The 23,768-nt window shown below is 37.7% G+C and overlaps 2 protein-coding genes and 2 pseudogenes across 2 annotated transcripts; all 4 read right to left on the reverse strand.

Moving 5' to 3' along the window:
• Window positions 1-30: 30 nt before the first annotated feature.
• LOC117816647 (GTPase IMAP family member 4-like) lies at window positions 31-3,968 on the reverse strand. Its single transcript, XM_034689010.1, has 3 exons — window positions 3,856-3,968; window positions 3,603-3,674; window positions 31-1,160 (listed from the first exon to the last, which is right to left on the reverse strand). Exons 1-3 carry the CDS (start codon window positions 3,932-3,934, stop codon window positions 229-231), a joined length of 1,083 nt encoding a protein of 360 aa, XP_034544901.1. The 5' UTR covers window positions 3,935-3,968; the 3' UTR covers window positions 31-228.
• Window positions 3,969-6,537: 2,569 nt separating this feature from the next.
• On the reverse strand, window positions 6,538-9,478 carry LOC117816646 (annotated as a pseudogene).
• A 654-nt stretch (window positions 9,479-10,132) lies between these two features.
• Window positions 10,133-17,659, reverse strand: LOC117815504 (annotated as a pseudogene).
• A 596-nt stretch (window positions 17,660-18,255) lies between these two features.
• Window positions 18,256-22,259, reverse strand: LOC117816134 (GTPase IMAP family member 9-like). Its single transcript, XM_034688271.1, has 4 exons — window positions 22,239-22,259; window positions 21,321-21,564; window positions 20,955-21,065; window positions 18,256-19,265 (listed from the first exon to the last, which is right to left on the reverse strand). Exons 2-4 carry the CDS (start codon window positions 21,544-21,546, stop codon window positions 18,451-18,453), a joined length of 1,152 nt encoding a protein of 383 aa, XP_034544162.1. The 5' UTR covers window positions 21,547-21,564; window positions 22,239-22,259; the 3' UTR covers window positions 18,256-18,450.
• Window positions 22,260-23,768: the final 1,509 nt, after the last annotated feature.

A 23,768-nucleotide genomic window follows, 5' to 3' on the forward strand; every position in this document is an offset into this window, starting at 1 on the left:
TGTCCAAAAAGAAAACAAAGAAAACAAGTATTGCATTTCATACCTCTGGTTTACTGTCAGTGTTAAATTCACATATCTCTTTGATTGCAAGGGCATGTCACAACAGCAGGATGGAGGAAATACCAACAGCGTTATTCTTAGATTTGTTCTGTGAAATAAATCAGTGTGTCCGTCATATATACTCAGTTCAGATGGGTCTGTATGTCCTCATGAGAAGCTTCCAGCAGGTTATACAGGAACTCCTTTTTTGGCTTTACATCGTATCCCCTTCCATACGCAGATGGCAGCTAAACCACACAACACTCCCAGAACCAGCACAGGCGCTCCCAGAGCCAAAGCCACTGTGTTACTAGCTCCCACAGCTATAACCACCCCAGCTACCACCAACACGGCAGCAGCCGCAGATGCTACGCGGATATTCTTTATTCTAACATTTTTCTTCTTTGCTCTCTCTTTCTCTTGCTTCTCCCTCTCTGCATCCCATACTTTCCTCTCCTCCTCTTTCTTCTCTTCCTCTTCCTGTTTCCTGCGCTCCTCCTCCTCTCTCAGCTTCCTCTGGGCCCTCTCGTACATCTCGTTGGTGTAGTGTTTCCCTCCGTTATCCTGTATCATATCCTTGATCATGGTGATGAGCTCGTTGACCTGCACGCGGTCGTCTGCGTCGTTGTTGTTGAAGGCGTGGTATCTGCGGCCAAATGTGATGGAGAGTCTCCGCAGCTCCTTGCACTCCTTTAGAGCGTTGTCAGCTTTGGCCTGATCTTTACACGTAAACAACATGATGGTGTACATGGAGGCGTCGTCTCCAAAGTTATCCTGGATCCACTTCACAGCGTTTCGTTCCTCCTCGGTGAACCGCACTCCAAGCCGGATCACCAGCAGGAAGGCGTGAGGGCCGGGCACAGACATCTTGACACACTCCTCTATCCTGGTTTTTAATTCCTCCTCTGTGATGCCTGTGTCAAACAGACCTGGAGTGTCAATCACCTGGACCAAAGTCCCGTCCACCTCCCCGTTCTGTGTCTCACAGTGTTTGGTTACAGACACGGGGCTGGGGTCCTCTTTGAATGCAGCTCTTCCAAGGATGGTATTTCCTGTCGCACTCTTCCCTGATCCAGTCTTGCCCACTAGGACTATCCTCAACCCTCCAGACAGGTCCAGAGCTGGAACAGCAGAAGCAAGATTATCTTGTTAAATGCAAAGAAAGTTTACTTATCTGTTTGTTTGTTTACAATTAAAGCCTGAAGTAAGTGTCATTTATTGGCACTGCTTGTGTAACAAGGTTCTAACTCCCCCTGATGAAACTCACTATTTATCCCTTTAAAAGTATCCTGTGCTTTCATAGAGGACCTTGTGTTATTTATTTAATTCTCGCCCCATCCAGGCACGGCAGACGGCTGTCTACCAATCAGTCAGGTATTGCTCGAGGTTTCTGCCTGTTAAAAGAAGGTTTTTCTTGCAACGCTTACCAAATGGTACCAAGTGCTTGCCTATGGTGGGTTAATAGTGGCTCTCTTTAACCCTCCTATTATCCTTGGGGTCAATTGGACCCCATTCAATGTTTAACGTCTCTAAATTAATGACTAACATCATTTATGTGACTTTATCTTTCTAACCGCTTTTACTTCTATTTTATTATTAATTTTGGTTTCTATCCAACTAATTAATTGTCTTAAATTTTATTTGATTATTTATTGTTTTAATTAATTAATTAATTTTTTCTTGTATTATTTTAATGTTCCTAGTTCATTCTTTGCACTTTTTCTAAATTTCCCGATGTGATGTCGTCCTTTTACTCTGAAAACCTCTTTTACTGTCCTTTTAATGCTTTTATTTTCTTCTCCATTTTTATTTTTATTTATTTATTTATTTTTATCTATTAACCCTGAAAAATCCATTGTCACACCACTCTATACTGTTTAATTGACGTGTTTTCCTTTTAACCTCTTGCGTTGTATTTTGTTTTGCATTGTTAAAATTTTCTCCTCCCTGTCTGTCCAATTGTTTACTCTGCTATTTAAACTATGCTTTGTTTGTCAAAGCACTTTGTAAACATTTGTTTTTAAAGGTGCTATATAAATAAAGTTATTATTATTATTATTTATTTATTTTTAGCCTCATATTTCATGACTTTTCCTAATTTAATGGGGACAAATGGGAAAACGTAAAATTAAAATGTTGATATGTTTCAATTTCCAAAAAAAATAATTACACATCAGTGTTCCTTTGGGTCAATTTGACCCCAGGCTGTTTTAGTTGTATATACAACATAAGAAATAAAAATATTTTCCACACATTTGTTTTGGTTGTTTTGGATGATATTGAGGTCACTATAGCCAAGGACACTTCTGCATGTGACTGCAGGAGCTGGGATTGAACCGCCAACCTTTAGATTGAGATGTAATATTTCCAGCCATCACGTCTCTGAAGACATTCAATGATGTGTACTGTGTCATACGTTTGATAACATAGAAACAAGGCAGGGCGGACGAGAGCATGACAAACTCGCAGCAGTTTGATGTTCTGAATGCTTTAAATTGTGTTTATGCTTGAAATATATTTTATTTAAAGTTTTGATGTGAAGTACTCTTTATCGGGTATATTATATAAAATATGGGTAAAATATACAGATGTTAGTGATGGTGTAACTAAATGTTACATTAGTGTTCTAGGGTTGAAGGGACAAACAAAAGTATTTAAAGGGGAAGTGATTTGGTTCATTTTTGCTATGCCTGTGTCTTTATTACATTTTGTGACTTACTTGTTTTTTAATTTGTTTTATCTGGTATATTTGTGTCTGTGTGTTTTCAAATGTCCATAAAATAAAGCTTTATTTACCTATTTACTTCCCTAATTACATTTCAAACACTAAATAATGTCTGCCACAAGTCTTCCTATTGGTGATTTCCAAAAAGTGGAAGTTAAAGTTGCTAAAACTTCAACACAAAGTGCTCAAAGTATGTCTCTGTACGTGACATCATCCCATAAAAACGTTGGTTATGGCTGCCTGACCATGCGGGCGGGGTCAGCTGCAGAGCTTCAGTGAGCATGTGCAGTGAGTAACAGGATGTGGAAGCAAACCCAGAAACACTGAAAACTGATCAATTAAAAATGGGCATAATTTCAAATCAGGGATTGGGGAAAAAAATGTGCTTATTCGAATGTTATAAAAGATTAGCTTTGAAAGTGTTAGAGGGGAAAAGATTGCACAACTCAAGGTAACACAAGTTTTAAGTTAGAAACTTTCAATGGCAACTTAACTTTAATATAATGTCTCAAGGGGAGCAACCACATAATCACTTGTTTCATCGTGGTAGAAGAACCATCTTAATGATGATTTAAGTCCTTTATACAGTCAACTTAGCCCATTGTAAAATACATCCATCAAATAGAGCAGCTTCAAGGATTTAACTACTAAAACCAGAGAGAAAATATATCAGACAGAGACTTTGCACAACCTGGAAACCCCACATTTGTTCATCTGAAAGGAACAATTAACATTCATATACTAAAATTCATCAGTCCCCATTAAAAAGTGGCATTTAGATAAACATGCGTCAAAGTATTCTGAGGGTTTTCATGCAAGAGACAATGAATGAGCATACCGTCAAAGTTATTGAGACCACACCCATCAGAGCGAGGGAGCGTTTTCTGCTTCTTTTCTCTCAGTGGGATCGCTGAGACATCGAGAGACAGCATTAAGACACAAGAAAAAACAAACTGTGAGTCACTGACATCATTATCAAGGTCTACATTTGATCCATTTCCTTCTTTACTCTCTCCAGTGTCACATTAAGTCCTAAAGTACTCAAAGGATCAAAGCTGTGTTTGAACAAGAAGTCACATTAACTGTCTTACCTTCAGCCATTGCCTCAGGAGTACCTTTTCCAGTTCCCAGGTGGCCTAATACGCTGTTCCAGACCTGAGTGGTGGACATTGACCAGCTCCAGGCTTGGCGTGTTAGGTATGAGTGTTGTGGGAAACTTCTGGAAGTCTGGCCTAAGTAGAGGGGGCTTCCTATTTCCTTGTATTGTCTTTGGTTTACATCTGCAAATGTGCATCCCCCACAGAGGCTGTCCACAGCTCTCTGAATGCGCTCAGCAGGTTTGTGGATTTGAATGACTTGTTGTTTAGAAAGTGTCCTAGAAACTAAAGAAAGAGAGAAGAGCATTTCGTTCCTTTAGCTGGTCACTGAAGGTACAACCATATAACGAGGTCTGGGTACTTAAAAGGGAAGAAACAAGAAAACCCCAAGAGTGAGTCATATCCTCAAACTGTTTCCTCACATCAGAACCTCATCATTTGGATTTAATGACATTTTCAGTTACCTCAAAGAACACATTAAATAGACCTTTATGAGGACGACTTGAAAGAACCCCAAAGATGATCTTTAGAAATAGCTAGAAATATCTCCCTGCACTTTTCCGCCTAATTGTAGTTTGACCCCAGATCTTTCTTCCTCTTTCAGATCTTAGATATTAAGCATGTCCTCAGACTGCACCATGTAAAATGAAGTGGGGTGTTTGAAGTCCAGTTTAAATAAAACAAAAATCAAGGTATTTCTGGAAACAATAAATCTAACAATAACATACAAGTACAGATTGGGGGAGTCAACATAGAAAGAGTACATGAACATTAAATTCCTTGGTGTAATAATAGATGAAAAAAAATTGCTGGTAACCTCACGTAAAACAGGTGTCTCGAAACATTTCAGTTCTCGCCAAAGCCAAGAACATTCTGGATCATGAATCACTACACATTCTCTACAGTTCACTTATTTCACCATATCTCAGTTACTGTGCTGAGGTTTGGTGAAACACTAATAAAAGCTCACTGCAACCACTGTCAGTCCTACAGAAAAGAGCCATCAGAATAGTTCACAATGTTGATTTACATGAACACACAAATTCATTGTTCCTCAAATCCAAAATATTGAAATGATTTGACCTTGTAGATTTTAAAACTGCACAAATTGTGTATAAGGCAAGGAAAAATCTCCTGCCAGGAAATATTCAAAGATTGTTCTTTGAAAGAGAGGGGGGTTATAACTTAAGAGGGAAGTTAAGATTAAAGATGGTGAGTGTTCGGACCACAAGGAGAAGTTTTTGTATTTCAATCTGTGGTAAAACTGTGGAACAGACTCAATATGGAGCTACAGCAATGTCAGAACATAATCCAGTTCAAGAAGAAGTACAAAGAAATTATTTCATGAGGTACAAGGAGGAAGACAAGTGTTGATAATCATGAGGGGTTTGCTTTTGATTGTAGGTGTAAGTATGAAGATAATATATGAAGATTTGATGTGTGGGAGTGCACTCGTATAATGGCAGAAAATAGTGAATGAAGGGGTAGGATTAGATAAGTTTGAACTTCTTCCTACTCCTTTTCACACATGTAAAGTCAAATGTTTCACTGCTTGCTAATGGAACGTTTTTTGTATAACTATTTCTTCTTTTTTACTTGTATGTTTTTTTTTTCTATTTTACTTTTACTTCTTCAAAATAAAGACATCAAATCAAGTCTCTGCAGTCTCTGAGGTTTTGGAGTGCCATGTCATCTGCGGGTGTTTTATCAAGTCCAAAGTCAACGCAGCGTCTACCAGGAGATTTGAGAGCACTTCATGCTTCTATCTGCTGACAAGCTTTATGGAGGCTTAGCACCTGCCCACGGCCCTAAAACTACCACCAAATGATTTACTGGTGGTCAGCAAACCATTTCATAGTAGTTTTGGCTTTGTGGGCAGGTGCTCAGTGTGATTGGTCAGCTAACTTGTCTGATCTGAACCCCATAGGGAATCTAGAGTATTTCTCAAGAGGATAAAGAGAAACACCAGGGCCAAAAATACAGACGAGCTAACGGCTGCTAACAAAGCAAACCAGGCTTAAATAACACCTCAGCAGAACTACAGGCTGATCACATGCTACACCACTTTTATGAAGAGACTAAAGGAGCCCTTATTTAGTGTCGGCTTCAACAGGAAAGTTATTATTTGTGTATTTATGATGTTAGAATTATTTCTACAGCATCTTGTATTTGGGACCAAAACATGTTGAATGTACTTAAGTGGTTCTCTTTTAATTTACCTGCTGCTAGGCCATCCTAGCCACTGATTAGCTGGTTCTGTGACATGTGATTGGGTGTCAAGGAAGTGTTGATGTCATGCCAATCAAGTGTGGCTAAAGCAAAGTGCTCTTAAGAAAGTTATCTGACTCCATCCTGCTGTTTCTTTTTGATGCAGTGACCCAACCACCACACATCAAACCCCCACGTTACATTAGTATTACATGTATGAATGAACATGCTTTTAGAAGTCTGTATTTAAAATCCCTTTTTGATCAATCTAAGGGAGTATTCTATAAGTAAATTCTATAGTATTCTTATTTTATAAAGTTGATTATAAGCACATCCCCTCCTGTGATGAGGGCAGAGTCTGTCTGATATACAAGTAAACAGTGAAATAAAGAATGCCATGAAAGTACCCTTAAACCAAAAATTGATAAATGAGTCACAAATTTAAAAAAGCAATGATGAGATGAGAAGTAAACTGTAGGTCAGGATTTATTTGAAAGTTTCAGTAATGTATGTAATGTATTCTTATGCCCAATAACACAGAGAACATGGACATGCTGATGTTTCAGCTCAGAGGAATCCTGGAGGATGCAAACACGTCTTATTGATTATCAAATGTCTCTTGCACATTTTCCTTTTGTCACGTCCTGATCAGCAAACACTACATGAACATATCTTTAATGCAATCAAGAGCTTCTCGTCCAAACGTACCAGCAACTAAAGTGAGAACATGTGCGGGGTACACAGTGCTCACTCCAGCAATTGCAACCAAAGTCATCATCACAGTTTTACAAAAAGCCGTCTTTTTCTCCTCCTCTTTCCCTTTTTTCCTTCTCAGCTCCTCTTGTTCCTCCTCCCTTCTTCTCTCCTCTTCAAGTTTTTCCTGAGCTCTCTGGTACATCTCATTGGTGTAGTGGCTTCCTCCATTGAACTCCACCATTGTGTCAATCTTATCTATAAGTTGGCGAACCTGGTCCCTGCTTTGTTTGTTGTCATTGATGAGCGAGTGGTATCGGCCCCCCACACTCGGTGATGAGTTTTTGTAGATGTTTGCTCTCTCTCACAAAGTCCTCCACAGTTTTTCCTTCAAGCAAGTCAGCATGTGTGAACAGGATCATCGTGTACAAGGAAGACTTTGGGCCAAAATTATCCTGGATCCACTTCACAGATGCTTTCTCCTCTTCGGTGAATCTTGCCTTCAGACTTATCACTAACAGAAAAGCATGGGGTCCAGGAACCGACTGTGCAACACACTCCTCAATATCTCCTTTCAGACCTTCTGTTGTTTTTCTGGTATCAAACAAGCCGGGGGTGTCGATAACAAAAAGGTTCCTACCTCTATCTTGTACCTCCTCTTTGTGACAGCCTACTGTCACAGACTCAGGTGAAATGTCAGTTTTGTAGGCATACCTATACCCCAGGATGGTGTTTCCAGAAGCACTCTTTCCTGATCCAGTTTTTCCCACCAGAATGAGTCTCAAGTCTCCCTGATGTGGAGAGTCTGGGGTTAAAAAAACAAAGATGTCAATTATTTGAATAATTAATAAGGAGGTGTGTAAGGTATGTGGCAGCTGTTTGTGTTCAAGGGTTCAAAGATTTTCATAATGATCCGTTACTAGGTGAAGACCTTGCAGTTCAGGATGCACCATTGAGTTCAAGTCTGAGGTCTGGCAGCATTTTGGCTTTCCCTGATATTCCTGAAGTAAAACATGTCAATTCCAAGCCAGGAGCATAACCTGCACTTTAGTTTATTTAAAGAGAGTTATCTTATTTGTTTGAATATTTTAAACTTTCATTTGGGAATTGTTCACTTTTCATTTCTTTATAATTGTTCTGATATTTTCCAACAAGGTGTTTTTGTATTGTCATTTTTTGATTTTTTGCAAGATGCTGAAAAAAAGTGTGCAGTGGTTTTATTTGAGTTACAACACACCTTAAAAATGAAAAAGGATTACTTTGTTTACAAAGAAATATAACAGACAAAATATATATTGCAACTGTTCATATCTGAGAATTGAAATAAAATAATAGTTATTTATTAATAGTTAATAGTTTTCTTGAAAGACATTAGAGAATTGTGAGTGAATCGTATCGTGAACCAAAACTGGGATTCAAATCGAATCGTTGGTTGAGTGTTTCCTTACATCCCTACTTGAAACAGGTCTGGACATTCAGACCTGTTTTCTACTCAAGTTTAAATTAGACATCAGGGTTGGTGCTCGTTAGGTTTTATATTCTTAGGTTTCTAGATGTATTTAATTATATTTTTGAAAATTGTGCTACCTTTTACATCAGAAACGAGCATGGCATTGTATTTCATTTATATGCAGATGATACACAGTTATGCCTGCCTGTTAGAAACACAGACCCTGGCATGCTGAGTTCAGGGAATCGTTTATTGTCTGAAATTAAGAGCTGGATGTCATAAACGTTTTACTATTAAACTCCAAGCATCTAATGCCATCTGGTGGTCAGATGGTGAATCAGATCGAACCTGCTGCAAAGAACTGGGCGTCTGGTTTGACAGCATTTCAATTGAGCATCACATGACAAAACGAGTACAGGTATGTTTTTATCACCTCAGAAATATTTCTAAATTTAAAGACACAGAGACGACTTTATCTCATTACACCTGGACTATTGTAACAGTCATTTTACCTACCTGCACTGATTTGATCTGAATTTTATTTTAGTTACTTGAATTCAACTGTTAAAAAATATATGTTTTAACAGGATTTTATTCCTTTAGAGTTCTTTTAAAGGAATTTTATATCTTATAAACTATGTTTGATTTCTCACATGTCACTGACATTTAACTTTGTACCTCACGTACCTTTGAGTTGACTTTGGCAGTGAGCAGTCTGTCCACATAATGTCACCAGCACAAGCAGGGTGCATCCAGGAATCCAAGCTTTTATTCTCAACATCCCTGTAACAGCAATACCTGTCAAACATATACAAAAAAAACTAAAATACAAAGAACATCTATCAAGCCTTTGTAAATTAAGATTTTAAATCAAACAGTGAGTAATCTTAGTCATGTGGCTACATAATGCTGAGGCATTCTTCCTGAATTTTAAGATACTTTGAACCTACCTGTAAAAGTGTATCCAAGGCTGTGTCCTGTAGACAGGTGTAAAGGTTGTTTTATGCCACCTGAATCAGAGCCCACCCACTTCTCAAACATCAGTTTCACTTTGGCTTCAGTTTCATTTCCTGGTGAAACAGCTCTGAAACCCTTGACTGGATACTCTGACAACAGCAGACTGAAAGAGGAGAGAGACATCTGCTGGTGGCCCGGGGACAGCATCATGGACAGCATGCAGACTCAGGTTGTAAACAAAGTGTGTGAGTGTCAATGAACAAGGTGACCAAATGTCAGTTTTAGTATTAATCCAGATCAAATTATAAAATCTGCATGACACGAGACAAAAAATTTATGATTATTTACTCTGCATATGTGAATTATATGCAGTACCAGTCAAAAGTTTGGACACACCTTCTCATTCATTGTATTTTAGTTATTGTAATTATTTTCAACACTGTAGATTAATACTGAAGACATCAAAACTATGAAAGAAGCGGATAGATTTATTTGATTTAAAAAGTGTTGAATAAACCAATTTATACTTTATATTTTAGATTATTTAAAGTAGCACCCTTTTGCCTTGATGACAGCTCTGTTAATTAAATAATTCCATATTTGTTTTTTCATAGTTTTGATGTCTTCAGTATTAATCCACAATGTTGGAAATAATCAAATGAATTAAAAACCATTGAATGAGAAGGTGTGTTCAAACTTTTGACTGGTATTGTATACTATATATATATACTGTAAAAATGGCCGATTGGTGAGAGTTAAAATGTAAATCAGAAGTTGCAAAATGTCAGTGAGGCTTTTAACTGTTTCATAAAGATGATTATAAGCACATCCCCTCCTGTGATAAGGGCGGAGTCTGTCTGATATACAAGTAAACAGTGAAATAAAGAATGCCATGAAAGTACCCTTAAACCAAAAATTGATAAATGAGTCACAACTGAAATAAAAAAAAAGCAATGACCGTGATGAGAAGTAAACTGTAGGTCAGGATTTATTTGAAAGTTTCAGTAATGTATGTAATGTATTCCTTATGCCCAATAACACAGAGAACATGGACATGCTGATGTTTCAGCTCAGAGGAATCCTGGAGGATGCAAACACCTCTTTTTGATTATCAAATGTCTCTTCCACATTTTCCTTTTGTCACGTCGTGATCAGCAAACATTACTTGAACATATCTTTAATGCAATCATAAGCTTCTGGTCCAAACGTACCAGCAACTAAAGTGAGAAGATATGAGGGGAAAAAAAAGCTCACTCCAGCAATTCCAGCCACAGCCACCATCACAGCTTTACATTTAGCTCTCTTTGCCTCCTCTTTCTCTTGTTCCTCCTCCCTTCTTCTCTTCTCTTCAATTTGCTCCTGAGCTTTCTGGTACATCTCATTGGTGTAGTGGCTTCCTCCATTGGACTCCACCATTGTGTCAATCTTATCTATAAGTTGGCGAACCTGGTCCCTGCTTTGTTTGTTGTCATTGATGAGCGAGTGGTATCGGCCCCTACACTCGGTGATGAGTTTTTGTAGATGTTTGCTCTCTCTCACAAAGTCCTCCACAGTTTTTTCTCAAAGCAAGTCAGCATGTGTGAACAGGATCATCGTGTACATGGAAGACTCAGGGCCAAAATTATCCTGGATCCACTTCACAGATGCTTTCTCCTCTTCTGTGAATCTTGCCTTCAGACTTATCACTAACAGAAAAGCATGGGGTCCAGGAACCGACTGTACAACACACTTCTCAATATCTCCTTTCACGTCTTCTGTTGTTTTTCTGGTATCAAACAAGCCAGGGGTGTCGATAACAAGAAGGTTCCTACCTCTATCTTGTACCTTCTCTTTGTGACAGCCTACAGTCACAGACTCAGGTGAAATGTCAGTTTCAAATGCATACCTTCGCCCCAGGATGGTGTTTCCAGAAGCACTCTTTCCTGATCCAGTTTTTCCCACCAGAATGAGTCTCAAGTCTCCCTGATGTGAAGAGTCTGGGGTTAAAAAAACAAAGATGTAAATTATTTGAATCATTAATAAGGAGGTGTGTAAGGTATGTGGCAGCTGTTTGTGTTCAAGGGTTCAAAGATTTTCATAATGATCCGTTACTAGGTGAAGACCTTGCAGTTCAGGATGCACCATTGAGTTCAAGTCTGAGGTCTGGCAGCATTTTGGCTTTCCCTGATATTCCTGAAGTAAAACATGTCAATTCCAAGCCAGGAGCATAACCTGCACTTTAGTTTATTTAAAGAGAGTTACCTTATTTGTTCGAATATTTTAAACTTTCATTTGGGAATCGTTCACTTTTCATTTCTTTATACTTGTTCTGATTGTCATTTTTTGATTTTTTGCAAGGTGCTGAAAAAAAAGTGTGCAGTGGTTTTATTTGAGTTACAACACACCTTAAAAATGAAAAAGGATTACTTTGTTTACAAAGAAATATAACAGACAAAATATATATTGCAACTGTTCATATCTGAGAATTGAAATAAAATAATAGTTATTTAAATTTTCAGTTGAATCCAGTTTTCTTGAAAGACATTAGAGAATTGTGAGTGAATCGTATCGTGAACCAAAACCGGGATTCGAATCGAATCGTTGGTTGAGTGTTTCCTTACATCCCTACTTGAAACAGGTCTGGACGTTCAGTTATCTACTCAAGTTTAAATTAGACATCAGGGTTGGTGCTCATGATGTTTTATATTCTGAGGTTTCTAGATGTATTTAATTATATTTTTGAACCTTTTGCTACCTTTTACATCAGAAACGAGCATGGCATTGTATTTCATTTATATGCAGATGATACACAGTTATACCTGCCTGTTAGAAACACAGACCCTGGCATGCTGAGTTCAGGGAATCGTTTATTGTCTGAAATTAAGAGCTGGATGTCATAAACTTTTTACTATTAAACTCCAAGCAGTTACTGCCATCTGCTGGTCAGATGGTGAATCAGATCGAACCTGCTGCAAAGAACTGGGCGTCTGGTTTGACAGCATTTCAATTGAGCATCACATGACAAAACGAGTACAGGTATGATTTTATCACCTCAGAAATATTTCCAAATTTAAAGACACAGAGACGACTTTATCTCATTACACATGGACTATTGTAACAGTCATATTACCTACCTGCACTGATTTGATCTGAATTTTATTTTAGTTACTTGAATTTAACTGTTAAAAAATATATGTTTTAACAGGATTTTATTCCTTTAGAGTTCTTTTAAAGTCACTGACATTTAACTTTGTACCTCACGTACCTTTGAGTTGACTTTGGCAGTGAGCAGTCGGTCCACATAATGTCACCAGCACAAGCAGGGTGCATCCAGGAATCCAAGCTTTTATTCTCAACATCTCTGTAACAGCAATACCTGTCAAACATATACAAAAAACCCCTGAAATACAAAGAACATCTATCAAGCCTTTGTAAATTAAGATTTCAAATCAAACAGTGAGTAATCTTAGTCATGTGGCTACATAATGCTGAGGCATTCTTCCTGAATTCAAAGATATTTTGAACCTACCTGTAACAGTGTATCCGAGGCTGTGTCCTGTAGACAGGTGTAAAGGTTGTTTTATGCCACCTGAATCAGAGCCCACCCACTTCTCAAACATCAGTTTCACTTTGGCTTCAGATTAATTTCCTGGTGAAAGAGCTCTGAAACCCTTGACTGGATACTCTGACAACAGCAGATTGAAAGAGGAGAGAGACATCTGCTGGTGGCCAGAGGACAGCATCATGGACAGCATGCAGACTCAGGTCGTAAACAAAGTGTGTGAGTGTCAATGAACAAGGTGACCAAATGTCAGTTTTAGTATTAATCCAGATCAAATTATAAAATCTGCATGACACGAGACAAAAAATGTATGATTATTTACTCTGCATATGTGAATTATATGCAGTACCAGTCAAAAGTTTGGACACACCTTCTCATTCATTGTATTTTAGTTATTGTAATTATTTTCAACACTGTAGATTAATACTGAAGACATCAAAACTATGAAAGAAGCGGATAGATTTATTTGATTTAAAAAGTGTTGAATAAACCAATTTATACTTTATATTTTAGATTCTTTAAAGTAGCACCCTTTTGCCTTGATGACAGCTCTGTTAATTAAATAATTCCATATGTGTTTTTTCATAGTTTTGATGTATTCAGTATTAATCCACAATGTTGGAAATAATCAAATGAATTAAAAACCATTGAATGAGAAGGTGTGTTCAAACTTTTGACTGGTATTGTATACTATATATATATACTGTAAAAATGGCGGATTGGTGAGAGTTAAAATGTAAATCAGAAGCTGCAAAATGTCAGTGAGGCTTTTAACTGTTTCATAAAGTTGATTAGAAGCACATCCCCTCCTGTGATAAGGGCGGAGTCTGTCTGATATACAAGTAAACAGTGAAATAAAGAATGCCATGAAAGTACCCTTAAACCAAACATTGATAAATGAGTCACAACTGAAATAAAAAAAAAGCAATGACCGTGATGAGAAGTAAACTGTAGGTCAGGATTTATTTGAAAGTTTCAGTAATGTATGTAATGTATTCCTTATGCCCAATAACACAGAGAACATGGACATGCTGATGTTTCAGCTCAGAGGAATCCTGGAGGATGCAAACGCCTCTTTTCGATTGTCAAATGTCTCTTGCACATTTTCCTTTTGTCACGTCCTGATCAGCAAACATTACTTGAACATATCTTTAATGCAATCAAGAGCTTCTGGTCCAAGCCCACCGGCAACTAAAGTGAAAAGATATGAGGGGAAAAGAAAGCTCCCTCCAGTAATTCCAGCCAAAGCCATCATCACAGCTTTACATTTAGCTCTCTTTGCCTCCTCTTTCTCTTGTTCCTCCTCCCTTCTTCTCTCCTCTTCAACTTGCTCCTGAGCTCTCTGGTACATCTCACTGGTGTAGTGGCTTCCTCCATTGGACTCCACCATTGTGTCAATCTTATCTATAAGTTGGCGAACCTGGTCCCTGCTTTGTTTGTTGTCATTGATGAGCGAGTGGTATCGGCCCCCACACTCGTTGATGAGTTTTTGTAGATGTTTGCTCTCTCTCACAAAGTCCTCCACAGTTTTTTCTCCAAGCAAGTCAGCATGTGTGAACAGGATCATCGTGTACATGGAAGACTTTGGGCCAAAATTATCCTGGATCCACTTCACAGATGCTTTCTCCTGTTCTGTGAGTTTTGCCTTCAGACTTATCACTAACAGAAAAGCATGGGGTCCAGGAACTGACTGTACAATACAGTCCTCAATATCTTCTTTCACGTCTTCTGTTGTTTTGCTGGTATCAAACAAGCCCGGGGAGTCGAAAACAAAAAGGTTCCTCTCTCCATCTTTTACCTCCTCTTGGTGACAGCCTGCTGTCACAGACTCAGGTGAAATGTCAGTTTCAAATGCATACCTTCGCCCCAGGATGGTGTTTCCAGAAGCACTCTTTCCTGATCCAGTTTTTCCCACCAGAATGAGTCTCAAGTCTCCCTGATGTGTAGAGTCTGGGGTTAAAAAAACAAAGATGTAAATTATTTGAATCATTAATAAGGAGGTGTGTAAGGTATGTGGCAGCTGTTTGTGTTCAAGGATTCAAAGATGTTCCTAATGATCCCTTACTTACAGAAGCATCACCCTAAAGTGTGCATAACATACACATTTTAAAATACAACAATATTAAAAATACAAATCTGTAATCGTATCAGTATCCACTCAAATAACTGTAATAAAGCCATGAAAGATGGTTGAAACTAGGGATGTAAGGATAAAATCACAAGACAGTAAAACATTGATACAAATAAGGGTGGATTAAAATTGATTCAACAAAATTTGTATAGTGATATTATTTTTAAACAGTAGAAGGCGCTATCTGCATTTCACTCCGCTTGTTCAACATCATGAAGTCTCTTGCGCTGCTCTCTCCTCACTCGCTGAGTTGAGTGTAACAGACATGGCGGCAGCAGGTGAAGATGTAACAGTTCAGGGTGCACCTTTGTGTTTCAAGTCTGAGGTCTGGCAGAATTTTGACTTTCCCTGAGATTCCTGAAGAACAACATGAAAAATCCAAGCCAGTAGCATAAGCTGTAGGGATGTTTGATACCACCGATTCCCTTTCCGATCCGATACTGAGTAAAATTCAGGCTGGTATCGGCGATACCGAACCGATACCGACACTTTGTGCAAATACACCTAATGTCTGGTAAATCAAAAAAAAGTAGTGAATTTCTGAGTTATTTATTTATTTTAAACTCGTAAGTATGTCGAGGTAGCGGCCTCATTTACAATATAGCCGAGCTAATACAACAACAGAAAAACCAAACAGAGGACACAATCATACACAATATGTGAAAATGGTGTTTTTAACACACACAAAAAGAAAAAATGTAAAACAAAAAAACCATTAAAATAAATTATTGTTTAATTATTAAGAACTAGAACTAGTAGTTCCCACCAATCACGTATCATTTAGACAAGATCTCAATAGTTTAGTTACTTTCCATTGTGTTCCTGTTAATGATATTCTTTGCCTCAAATGACTGAAGTATCAAAAGCATTGATATTTTGATTTGAGAATCGATTTAAGAGCATAAAGATCTGGTATCAGAAGTATCGATATTTCAGTATCGATCTGCACATCACTAATAAGCTGCACTTTAGTTTATCTAAAGAGATTGACCTTATTTGTTTTAATATTTAATACTTTAATTTGGGAATCGTTCACTTTCCATTTCTTTATAATTGTTCTGAAATTTTCCAACAAGGTATTTTTGTATTGTCATTTTTAGTTTTTAGCAAGGTGCTGAAAAAAATGTGTGCAGTGGTTTTATTTGAGTTACAACACACCTTAAAAATGAAAAAGGATTACTTTGTTTACAAAGAAATATAACAGACAAAATATATATTGCAACTGTCCATATCTGAGAATTGAAATAAAATAATAATTTTTTAAATTTTGAGTTAAAAACAGTTTTCTTGAAAGACGTTAGAGAATCGTGAGTGAATCGTATCCTGAACCAAAACTGGGATTCAAATCGAATCGTGGGTTCAGTGTTTCCTTACATCCCTACTTGAAACAGGTCTGGACGTTCAGTTATCTACTCAAGTTTAAATTAGACATCAGGGTTGGTACTCGTTAGGTTTTATATTCTTAGGTTTCTAGATGTATTTAATTATATTTTTGAAAATTGTGCTACCTTTTACATCAGAAACGAGCATGGCATTGTATTTCATTTATATGCAGATGATACACAGTTATGCCTGCCTGTTAGAAACACAGACCCTGGCATGCTGAGTTCAGGGAATCGTTTATTGTCTGAAATTAAGAGCTGGATGTCATAAACTTTTTACTATTAAACTCCAAGCAGTTACTGCCATCTGCTGGTCAGATGGTGAATCAGATCGAACCTGCTGCAAAGAACTGGCCGTCTGGTTTGACAGCATTTCAATTGAGCATCACATGACAAAACGAGTACAGGTATGTTTTTATCACCTCAGAAATATTTCCAAATTTAAAGACACAGAGACGACTATACATGCTTTTATCTCATCACGCCTAGGTTATTGAAACAGTCTTTTTACCTACCTGCACTGATTTTATCCGAATCTTATTTTCATTACTTGATTTTAAATATTTAGATTATATCTTTTAAAATGATTGTATTCCTTTAAAGTTCATTTAAAGGAGTTTTATATCTTATACACTATGTTTGATTTCTCACATGTCACTGACATTTAACTTTGTACCTCACGTACCTTTGAGTTGACTTTGGCAGTGAGCAGTCGGCCCACATAATGTCACCAGCACAAGCAGGGTGCATCCAGGAATCCAAGCTTTTATTCTCAACATCTCTGTAACAGCAATACCTGTCGAACATATACAAAAAACCTGAAATACAAAGAACATCTATCAAGCCTTTGTAAATTAAGATTTCAAATCAAACAGTGAGTAATCTTAGTCATGTGGCTACATTTATTTTCATTTTATTTTATTTAACCAGGAGAAAACTAGGAGATTAAAAATCTATTTTTCAAGTGTGTCCTGGTCAAGATCAGCAGCAGCACATTCCAGAAAACATAATGAAGCATTTGAGCTGAGGCATTCTTCCTGAATTTAAAGATACTTTGAACCTACCTGTAACAGTGTATCCGAGGCTGTGTCCTGTAGACAGGTGTAAAGGTTGTTTTATGCCACCAAAATCAGAGCCCACCCACTTTTCAAACATCAGTTTCACTTTGGCTTCAGTTTCATTTCCTGGTGAAACAGCTCTGAAACCCTTGACTGGATACTCTGACAACAGCAGATTGAAAGAGGAGAGAGACATCTGCTGGTGGCCAGTGGACAGCATCATGGACAGCATGCAGACTCAGGTTGTAAACAAAGTGTGTGAGTGTCAATGAACAAGGTGACCAAATGTCAGTTTTAGTATTAATCCAGATCAAATTATAAAATCTGCATGACACGAGACAAAAAATGTATGATTATTTACTCTGCATATGTGAATTATATGCAGTACCAGTCAAAAGTTTGGACACACCTTCTCATTCATTGTATTTTAATTATTGTAATTATTTTCAACACTGTAGATTAATACTGAAGACATCAAAACTATGAAAGAAGCGGATAGATTTGATTTAAAAAGTGTTGAATAAACCAATTTATACTTTATATTTTAGATTATTTAAAGTAGCACCCTTTTGCCTTGATGACAGCTCTGTTAATTAAATAATTCCATATGTGTTTTTTCATAGTGTTGATGTCTTCAGTATTAATCCACAATGTTGGAAATAATCAAATGAATTAAAAACCATTGAATGAGAAGGTGTGTTCAAACTTTTGACTGGTATTGTATACTATATATATATACTGTAAAAATGGCCGATTGGTGAGAGTTAAAATGTAAATCAGAAGTTGCAAAATGTCAGTGAGGCTTTTAACTGTTTCATAAAGTTGATTAGAAGCACATCCCCTCCTGTGATAAGGGCGGAGTCTGTCTGATATACAAGTAAACAGTGAAATAAAGAATGCCATGAAAGTACCCTTAAACCAAACATTGATAAATGAGTCACAACTGAAATTAAAAAAAAGCAATGACCGTGATGAGAAGTAAACTGTAGGTCAGGATTTATTTGAAAGTTTCAGTAATGTATGTAATGTATTCTTATGCCTAATAACACAGAGAACATGGACATGCTGATGTTTCAGCTCAGAGGAATCCTGGAGGATGCAAACACCTCTTTTTGATTATCAAATGTCTCTTCCACATTTTCCTTTTGTCACGTCGGGATCAGCAAACATTACTTGAACATATATTTAATGCAATCATAAGCTTCTGGTCCAAACGTACCGGCAACTAAAGTGAGAAGATATGAGGGGAAAAGATAGCTCACTCCAGCAATTCCAGCCAAAGCCACCATCACAGCTTTACATTTAGCTCTCTTTGCCTCCTCTTTCTCTTGTTCCTCCTCCCATCTTCTCTCCTCTTCAATTTGCTCCTGAGCTCTCTGGTACATCTCACTGGTGTAGTGGCTTCCTCCATTGAACTCCACCATTGTGTCAATCTTATCTATAAGTTGTCGAACCTGGTCCCTGCTTTGTTTGTTGTCATTGATGAGCGAGTGGTATCGTCCCCCACACTGGGTGATGAGTTTTTGTAGATGTTTGCTCTCTCTCACAAAGTCCTCCACAGTTTTTTCTCCAAGCAAGTCAGCATGTGTGAACAGGATCATCGTGTACATGGAAGACTTTGGGCCAAAATTATCCTGGATCCACTTCACAGATGCTTTCTCCTCTTCGGTGAATCTTGCCTTCAGACTTATCACTAACAGAAAAGCATGGGGTCCAGGAACCGACTGTACAACACAGTCCTCAATATCTTCTTTCACGTCTTCTGTTGTTTTGCTGGTATCAAACAAGCCCGGGGAGTCGATAACAAAAAGGTTCCTCTCTCCATCTTGTACCTCCTCTTGGTGACAGCCTGCTGTCACAGACTCAGGTGAAATGTCAGTTTCAAATGCATACCTTCGCCCCAGGATGGTGTTTCCAGAAGCACTCTTTCCTGATCCAGTTTTTCCCACCAGAATGAGTCTCAAGTGTCCCTGATGTGTAGAGTCTGGGGTTAAAAAAACAAAGTGATGTCAATTATTTGAATCATTAATAAGGAGGTGTGTAAGGTATGTGGCAGCTGTTTGTGTTCAAGGATTCAAAGATGTTCCTAATGATCCCTTACTTACAGAAGCATCACCCTAAAGTGTGCATAACATACACATTTAAAAATACAAAATTATTAAAAATACAAATCTGTAATTGTATCAGTATCCACTCAAATAACTGTAATAAAGCCATGAAAGATGGTTGAAACTAGGGATGTAAGGATAAAATCACAAGACAGTAAAACATTGATACAAATAAGGGTGGATTAAAATTGATTCAACAAAATTTGTATTGCAATATTATTTTTAAACAGTAGAAGGCGCTATCTGCATTTCACTCATAGACTGTATAATAAATGGACGTAGTATCCGTAACGTCACCTGTCTTTTTCTGAAGCTCTGTTTTGAGGCCAATCGACGGCGGGAGCCATATTGCTGCTGTCAAGCAACTGTGATGTAAAGAGGCGGGCTTTGAGCCTCCTTGCCAACAGCTACAGTGTTCCCACCTGTCAATCAAGTCATCTGTGCCTCTCATTGGAAGACTCGTAATCTCAATATCTACGAAATTGCCGTGTTGTGAAAAAATTCAACCCCGTACAGTGTGTGCCGATCGAAAAATGAGCTATCCAGACTAAACTCGTCTTTTGTACCAGGCTATAAACATGTTTATTTCTTCTGTAAAGATCGGCTTTTTTGAATTGGTGTGTATGTGGTTTCCGGTACTTCCGGAGCCAGCCTCAAGTAGATCCTTGATGAACTGCAGTTTTTAGCACTTCCGCATTTGACTTATGTTTTTACACCGGAGGAATGGTTGGACAGCAATTCAATTGAGCATCACATGACAAAGCGAGTACATGCATGTTTTTATCACCTTAGAAATAATTCTAAATTTAAAGATACAGAGACGATTTTACATGCTTTTATCTCATCTCTCCTGGACTACTGAATCAGTCTTTTTACCTGCCTGCACTGATTTTATCTGAATCTTATTTTAGTACATTTATTTATTTATTTATTTATTTATTTATTTTTATAATATATTTTATTAGTTTTTTTTGGTGTATACATCAATCAAAAAGTGCGTGTTACCCAGTTTTATATTTTTACAGACAAACAAGAACACATCATACCATGGCAACAACTAGAGTCAAATCCAATGTGTTTTGAAATGTTATCTTAAAAATAAGAAAGCAGGAAGGACTCGTGAATTAGTAAGGAGAATAAATAAATAAAAATAAATAAAAATAATAATAATAAAAAATAATAATAATAAATAAATAAATAAATACAACTAAAATTGTTTCTTACAAACAAAATCTTGAAATGAATTTTTACACGCCTATGAAACATTTATTACATTAGTCCTCAAGAGAGGGAATAGAATTTAAAATTGACAGAAAAGGACCCCAGGTCTTTTTTAAATTATCTGAACAACCTCTAGAACTTTACTTAATTTTCTCTAAATAGAGGAAGGACATTAGGTCTATTAGCAAGGAATTTTCAGATGGCAGTTTAGGATCCTTCCATTGTAGAAGAATGCATCTGTTAGTTACTTGATTTTAACTGTTAAAAAATATATCTTTTAAAATGATTGTATTCCTTTAGAGTTCTTTTAAAGTCACTGACATTTAACTTTGTACCTCACGTACCTTTGTGTTGACTTTGGCAGTGAGCAGTCGGCCCACATAATGTCACCAGCACAAGCAGGGTGCATCCAGGAATCCAAGCTTTTATTCTCAACATCTCTGTAACAGCAATACCTGTCAAACATATACAAAAAACCTGAAATACAAAGAACATCTATCAAGCCTTTGTAAATTAAGATTTCAAATCAAACAGTAAGTAATCTTAGTCATGTGGCTACATTTATTTGCTCAGGAGAAAACCACATTGAGATTAAAAATCTATTTTTCAAGTGTGTCCTGGTCAAGATCAGCAGCAGCACATTCCAGAAAACATAATGAAGCATTTGAGCTGAGGCATTCTTCCTGAATTCAAAGATATTTTGAACCTACCTGTAACAGTGTATCCGAGGCTGTGTCCTGTAGACAGGTGTAAAGGTTGTTTTATGCCACCAAAATCAGAGCCCACCCACTTTTCAAACATCAGTTTCACTTTGGCTTCAGTTTCATTTCCTGGTGAAACAGCTCTGAAACCCTTGACTGGATACTCTGACAACAGCAGGCTGAAAGAGGAGAGAGACATCTGCTGGTGGCCCGGGGACAGCATCATGGACAGCATGCAGACTCAGGTTGCAAACTAAGTGTGTGAGTGTCAATGAACAAGGTGACCAAATGTCAGTTTTAGTATAAATCCAGATCCAACACACAAAAAAGACCCATACAATTATTTGCTCTGCATATATTAACTATATATATACAGTACCAGTAAAACGTTTGGACACACCTTCTCATTCAATTATTTTTATTTATTTTTATTATTTTCAACACTGTATATTTCATATTTAAGACATCAAAACTATAAAAGAACCGGATGGGATCATTTTTTAAAAAGTGTTGAATAAACCAATATATAATTTATAGTTTAGATTCTTTAAAGTAGCACCCTTTTGCCTTGATGACAGCTATGTTCATTAGGTAACTCCATGTTCTTTCATAGTTTGGATGTCTTCAGTATTATTCTACAATGTTGGAAATAATTTAAAAGAATAAAAACATTGAATGAGAAGGTGTGTCCAAACTTCGTACTGGTACTATGTATATACAGTGGGTACGGAAAGTATTCAGACCCCTTCACCTTTTCTACATGTTGTTATGTTACAGCCTTATTTCAAAATCAATTAAATTCATTTTTCCCTCATTGATCTACACACAATACTCCATAATGACAAAGGCAAAAATGTTTTGTAGACATTTTTGCAAATTAATTAAAAATGAAAAACTCAAATATCACATGTGCATAAGTATTCAGACCCTTTGCTTTGAAACTCAAAATTGAGCTCAGGTGCATTTCCTCTGACCATCCTTGAAATGTTTCTACTACTTGATTTGAGTCCACCTGTGGTAAATTCAATTGATTGGACGTGATTTGGAAAGGCACACACCTGTCTATATAAGATCCTACAGTTGACAGTGCATGTCCGGATAGTATCTAGGCACAGATCTGAGTAAGGGTACAGAAACATTTCTGCTGCATTGAAGGTCCCAAAGAGCTCAGGGGTGTCCATTATACGTAATGAAAGAAGTTGAAATCACCAGGACTCTCCCTAGAGCTGGCTGCCTGGCCAAAATAAGCGATCGGGGGAGAAGGGCCTTAGTCAGGGAGGTGACCAAGAACCCAACGGTCACTCTGACAGAGCTTCAGCGTTCCTCTGTGGAGATGGGAGAACCTTCCAGAAGGACAACCATCTCTGCAGCACTCCACAGATCAGACCTTTATGATAGAGAGGCCAGACAGAAGCCACTCCTCAGTACAAAGCACATGAAAGTTTGCCAATAGGGACCTAAAGGACTCTCAGACTATGAGAAACAACATTCTCTGTTCTGATGAAACCAAGCTTGAACTCTTTGGCCTGAATGCCTGGAGGAAAACAGGCACCGTTCATCATCTGGCCAATACCGTCCCTACAGTGAAGCATGGTGGTGGTAGCATCATGCTGTAGGGATGTTTTTCAGCGGCAGGAACTGGGAGACTAGTCAGGATCAAGGGAAAGATGAACGCAGCAATGTACAGAGAGATTCTTGACGAAAACCTGCTCCAGAGCGCTCTGGACCTCAGACTGCAGCGAAGGTTCACCTTCCAACAGGACAACGATCCTCAGCACACAGTCAAGATAACAAAGGAGTGGCTTCAGGACAAGTCTCTGAATGTCCTTGAGTGGCCCAGCCAGAGCCCGGACTTGAACCTGATTGAACATCTCTGGAAAGACCTGAAAATAGCTGTGTGCCGAGGTCCCCATCCAACCTCATCTAGCTTGAGAGGATGTGCATGAAGAATGGGAGAAACTCCCCAAATCCAGGTGTGCTAAGCTTGTAGCATCACACCTGACAAGACTGGAGGCTGTAATCACTGCCAAAGGGTCTGAATGCTTTTGTACATGCAATATTTGAGTTTTTTATTTTTAATTAATTTGCAAACATTTCTACAAAACATTTTTCACTTTGTCATTATGGGGTATTGTGTGGAGAATGTTGAGGGAAAAATGAATTTAATCCATTTTGGAATACGGCTGTAACATAACAAAATGTTAAAAAAAAGTGAAGGGGTATGAATACTTTCCGTACCCACTGTATATGTATGCTTTTTTTTTTTTTTGCAAACATACATTTGTCACATTTAACGTGAGGTCTTACAAAAATATACCTGAAAAATGTGAAGAGGGACTCGTGAGCTGCAGGACGGTTGAGGAAATGTTGGTGTCTGTCCAGGTTATCGTTTTTATTATTATTTTGTTATGAAGAGAGGACAGAAAACGGAGTGAAGGTGAATGTCTAAGTTGAAGC

Source organism: Notolabrus celidotus, chromosome 7 (assembly GCF_009762535.1).
Source record: "Notolabrus celidotus isolate fNotCel1 chromosome 7, fNotCel1.pri, whole genome shotgun sequence".
NCBI classification, from domain to species: Eukaryota; Metazoa; Chordata; class Actinopteri; order Labriformes; family Labridae; genus Notolabrus; species Notolabrus celidotus.

What these genes read in the sequence shown, in the direction of transcription:
- LOC117816647 (XM_034689010.1), bottom strand. Translation starts at nt 3,934, where the DNA reads ATGTCCACCACTCAGGTCTGGAACAGCGTATTAGGCCACCTGGGAACT. An exon ending in TCCTGAGGCAATGGCTGAAG is followed by an intron (nt 3,675 to 3,855) that starts GTAAGACAGTTA and finishes TCGATGTCTCAG; the next exon opens with CGATCCCACTGAGAGAAAAG. An exon ending in TGGTCTCAATAACTTTGACG is followed by an intron (nt 1,161 to 3,602) that starts GTATGCTCATTC and finishes CTGCTGTTCCAG; the next exon opens with CTCTGGACCTGTCTGGAGGG.
- LOC117816134 (XM_034688271.1), bottom strand. Translation starts at nt 21,546, where the DNA reads ATGCTGTCCATGATGCTGTCCCCGGGCCACCAGCAGATGTCTCTCTCC. An exon ending in CCTCGGATACACTGTTACAG is followed by an intron (nt 21,066 to 21,320) that starts GTAGGTTCAAAA and finishes TATGTTTGACAG; the next exon opens with GTATTGCTGTTACAGAGATG. An exon ending in CTGCCAAAGTCAACACAAAG is followed by an intron (nt 19,266 to 20,954) that starts GTACGTGAGGTA and finishes TTTTAACCCCAG; the next exon opens with ACTCTACACATCAGGGACAC.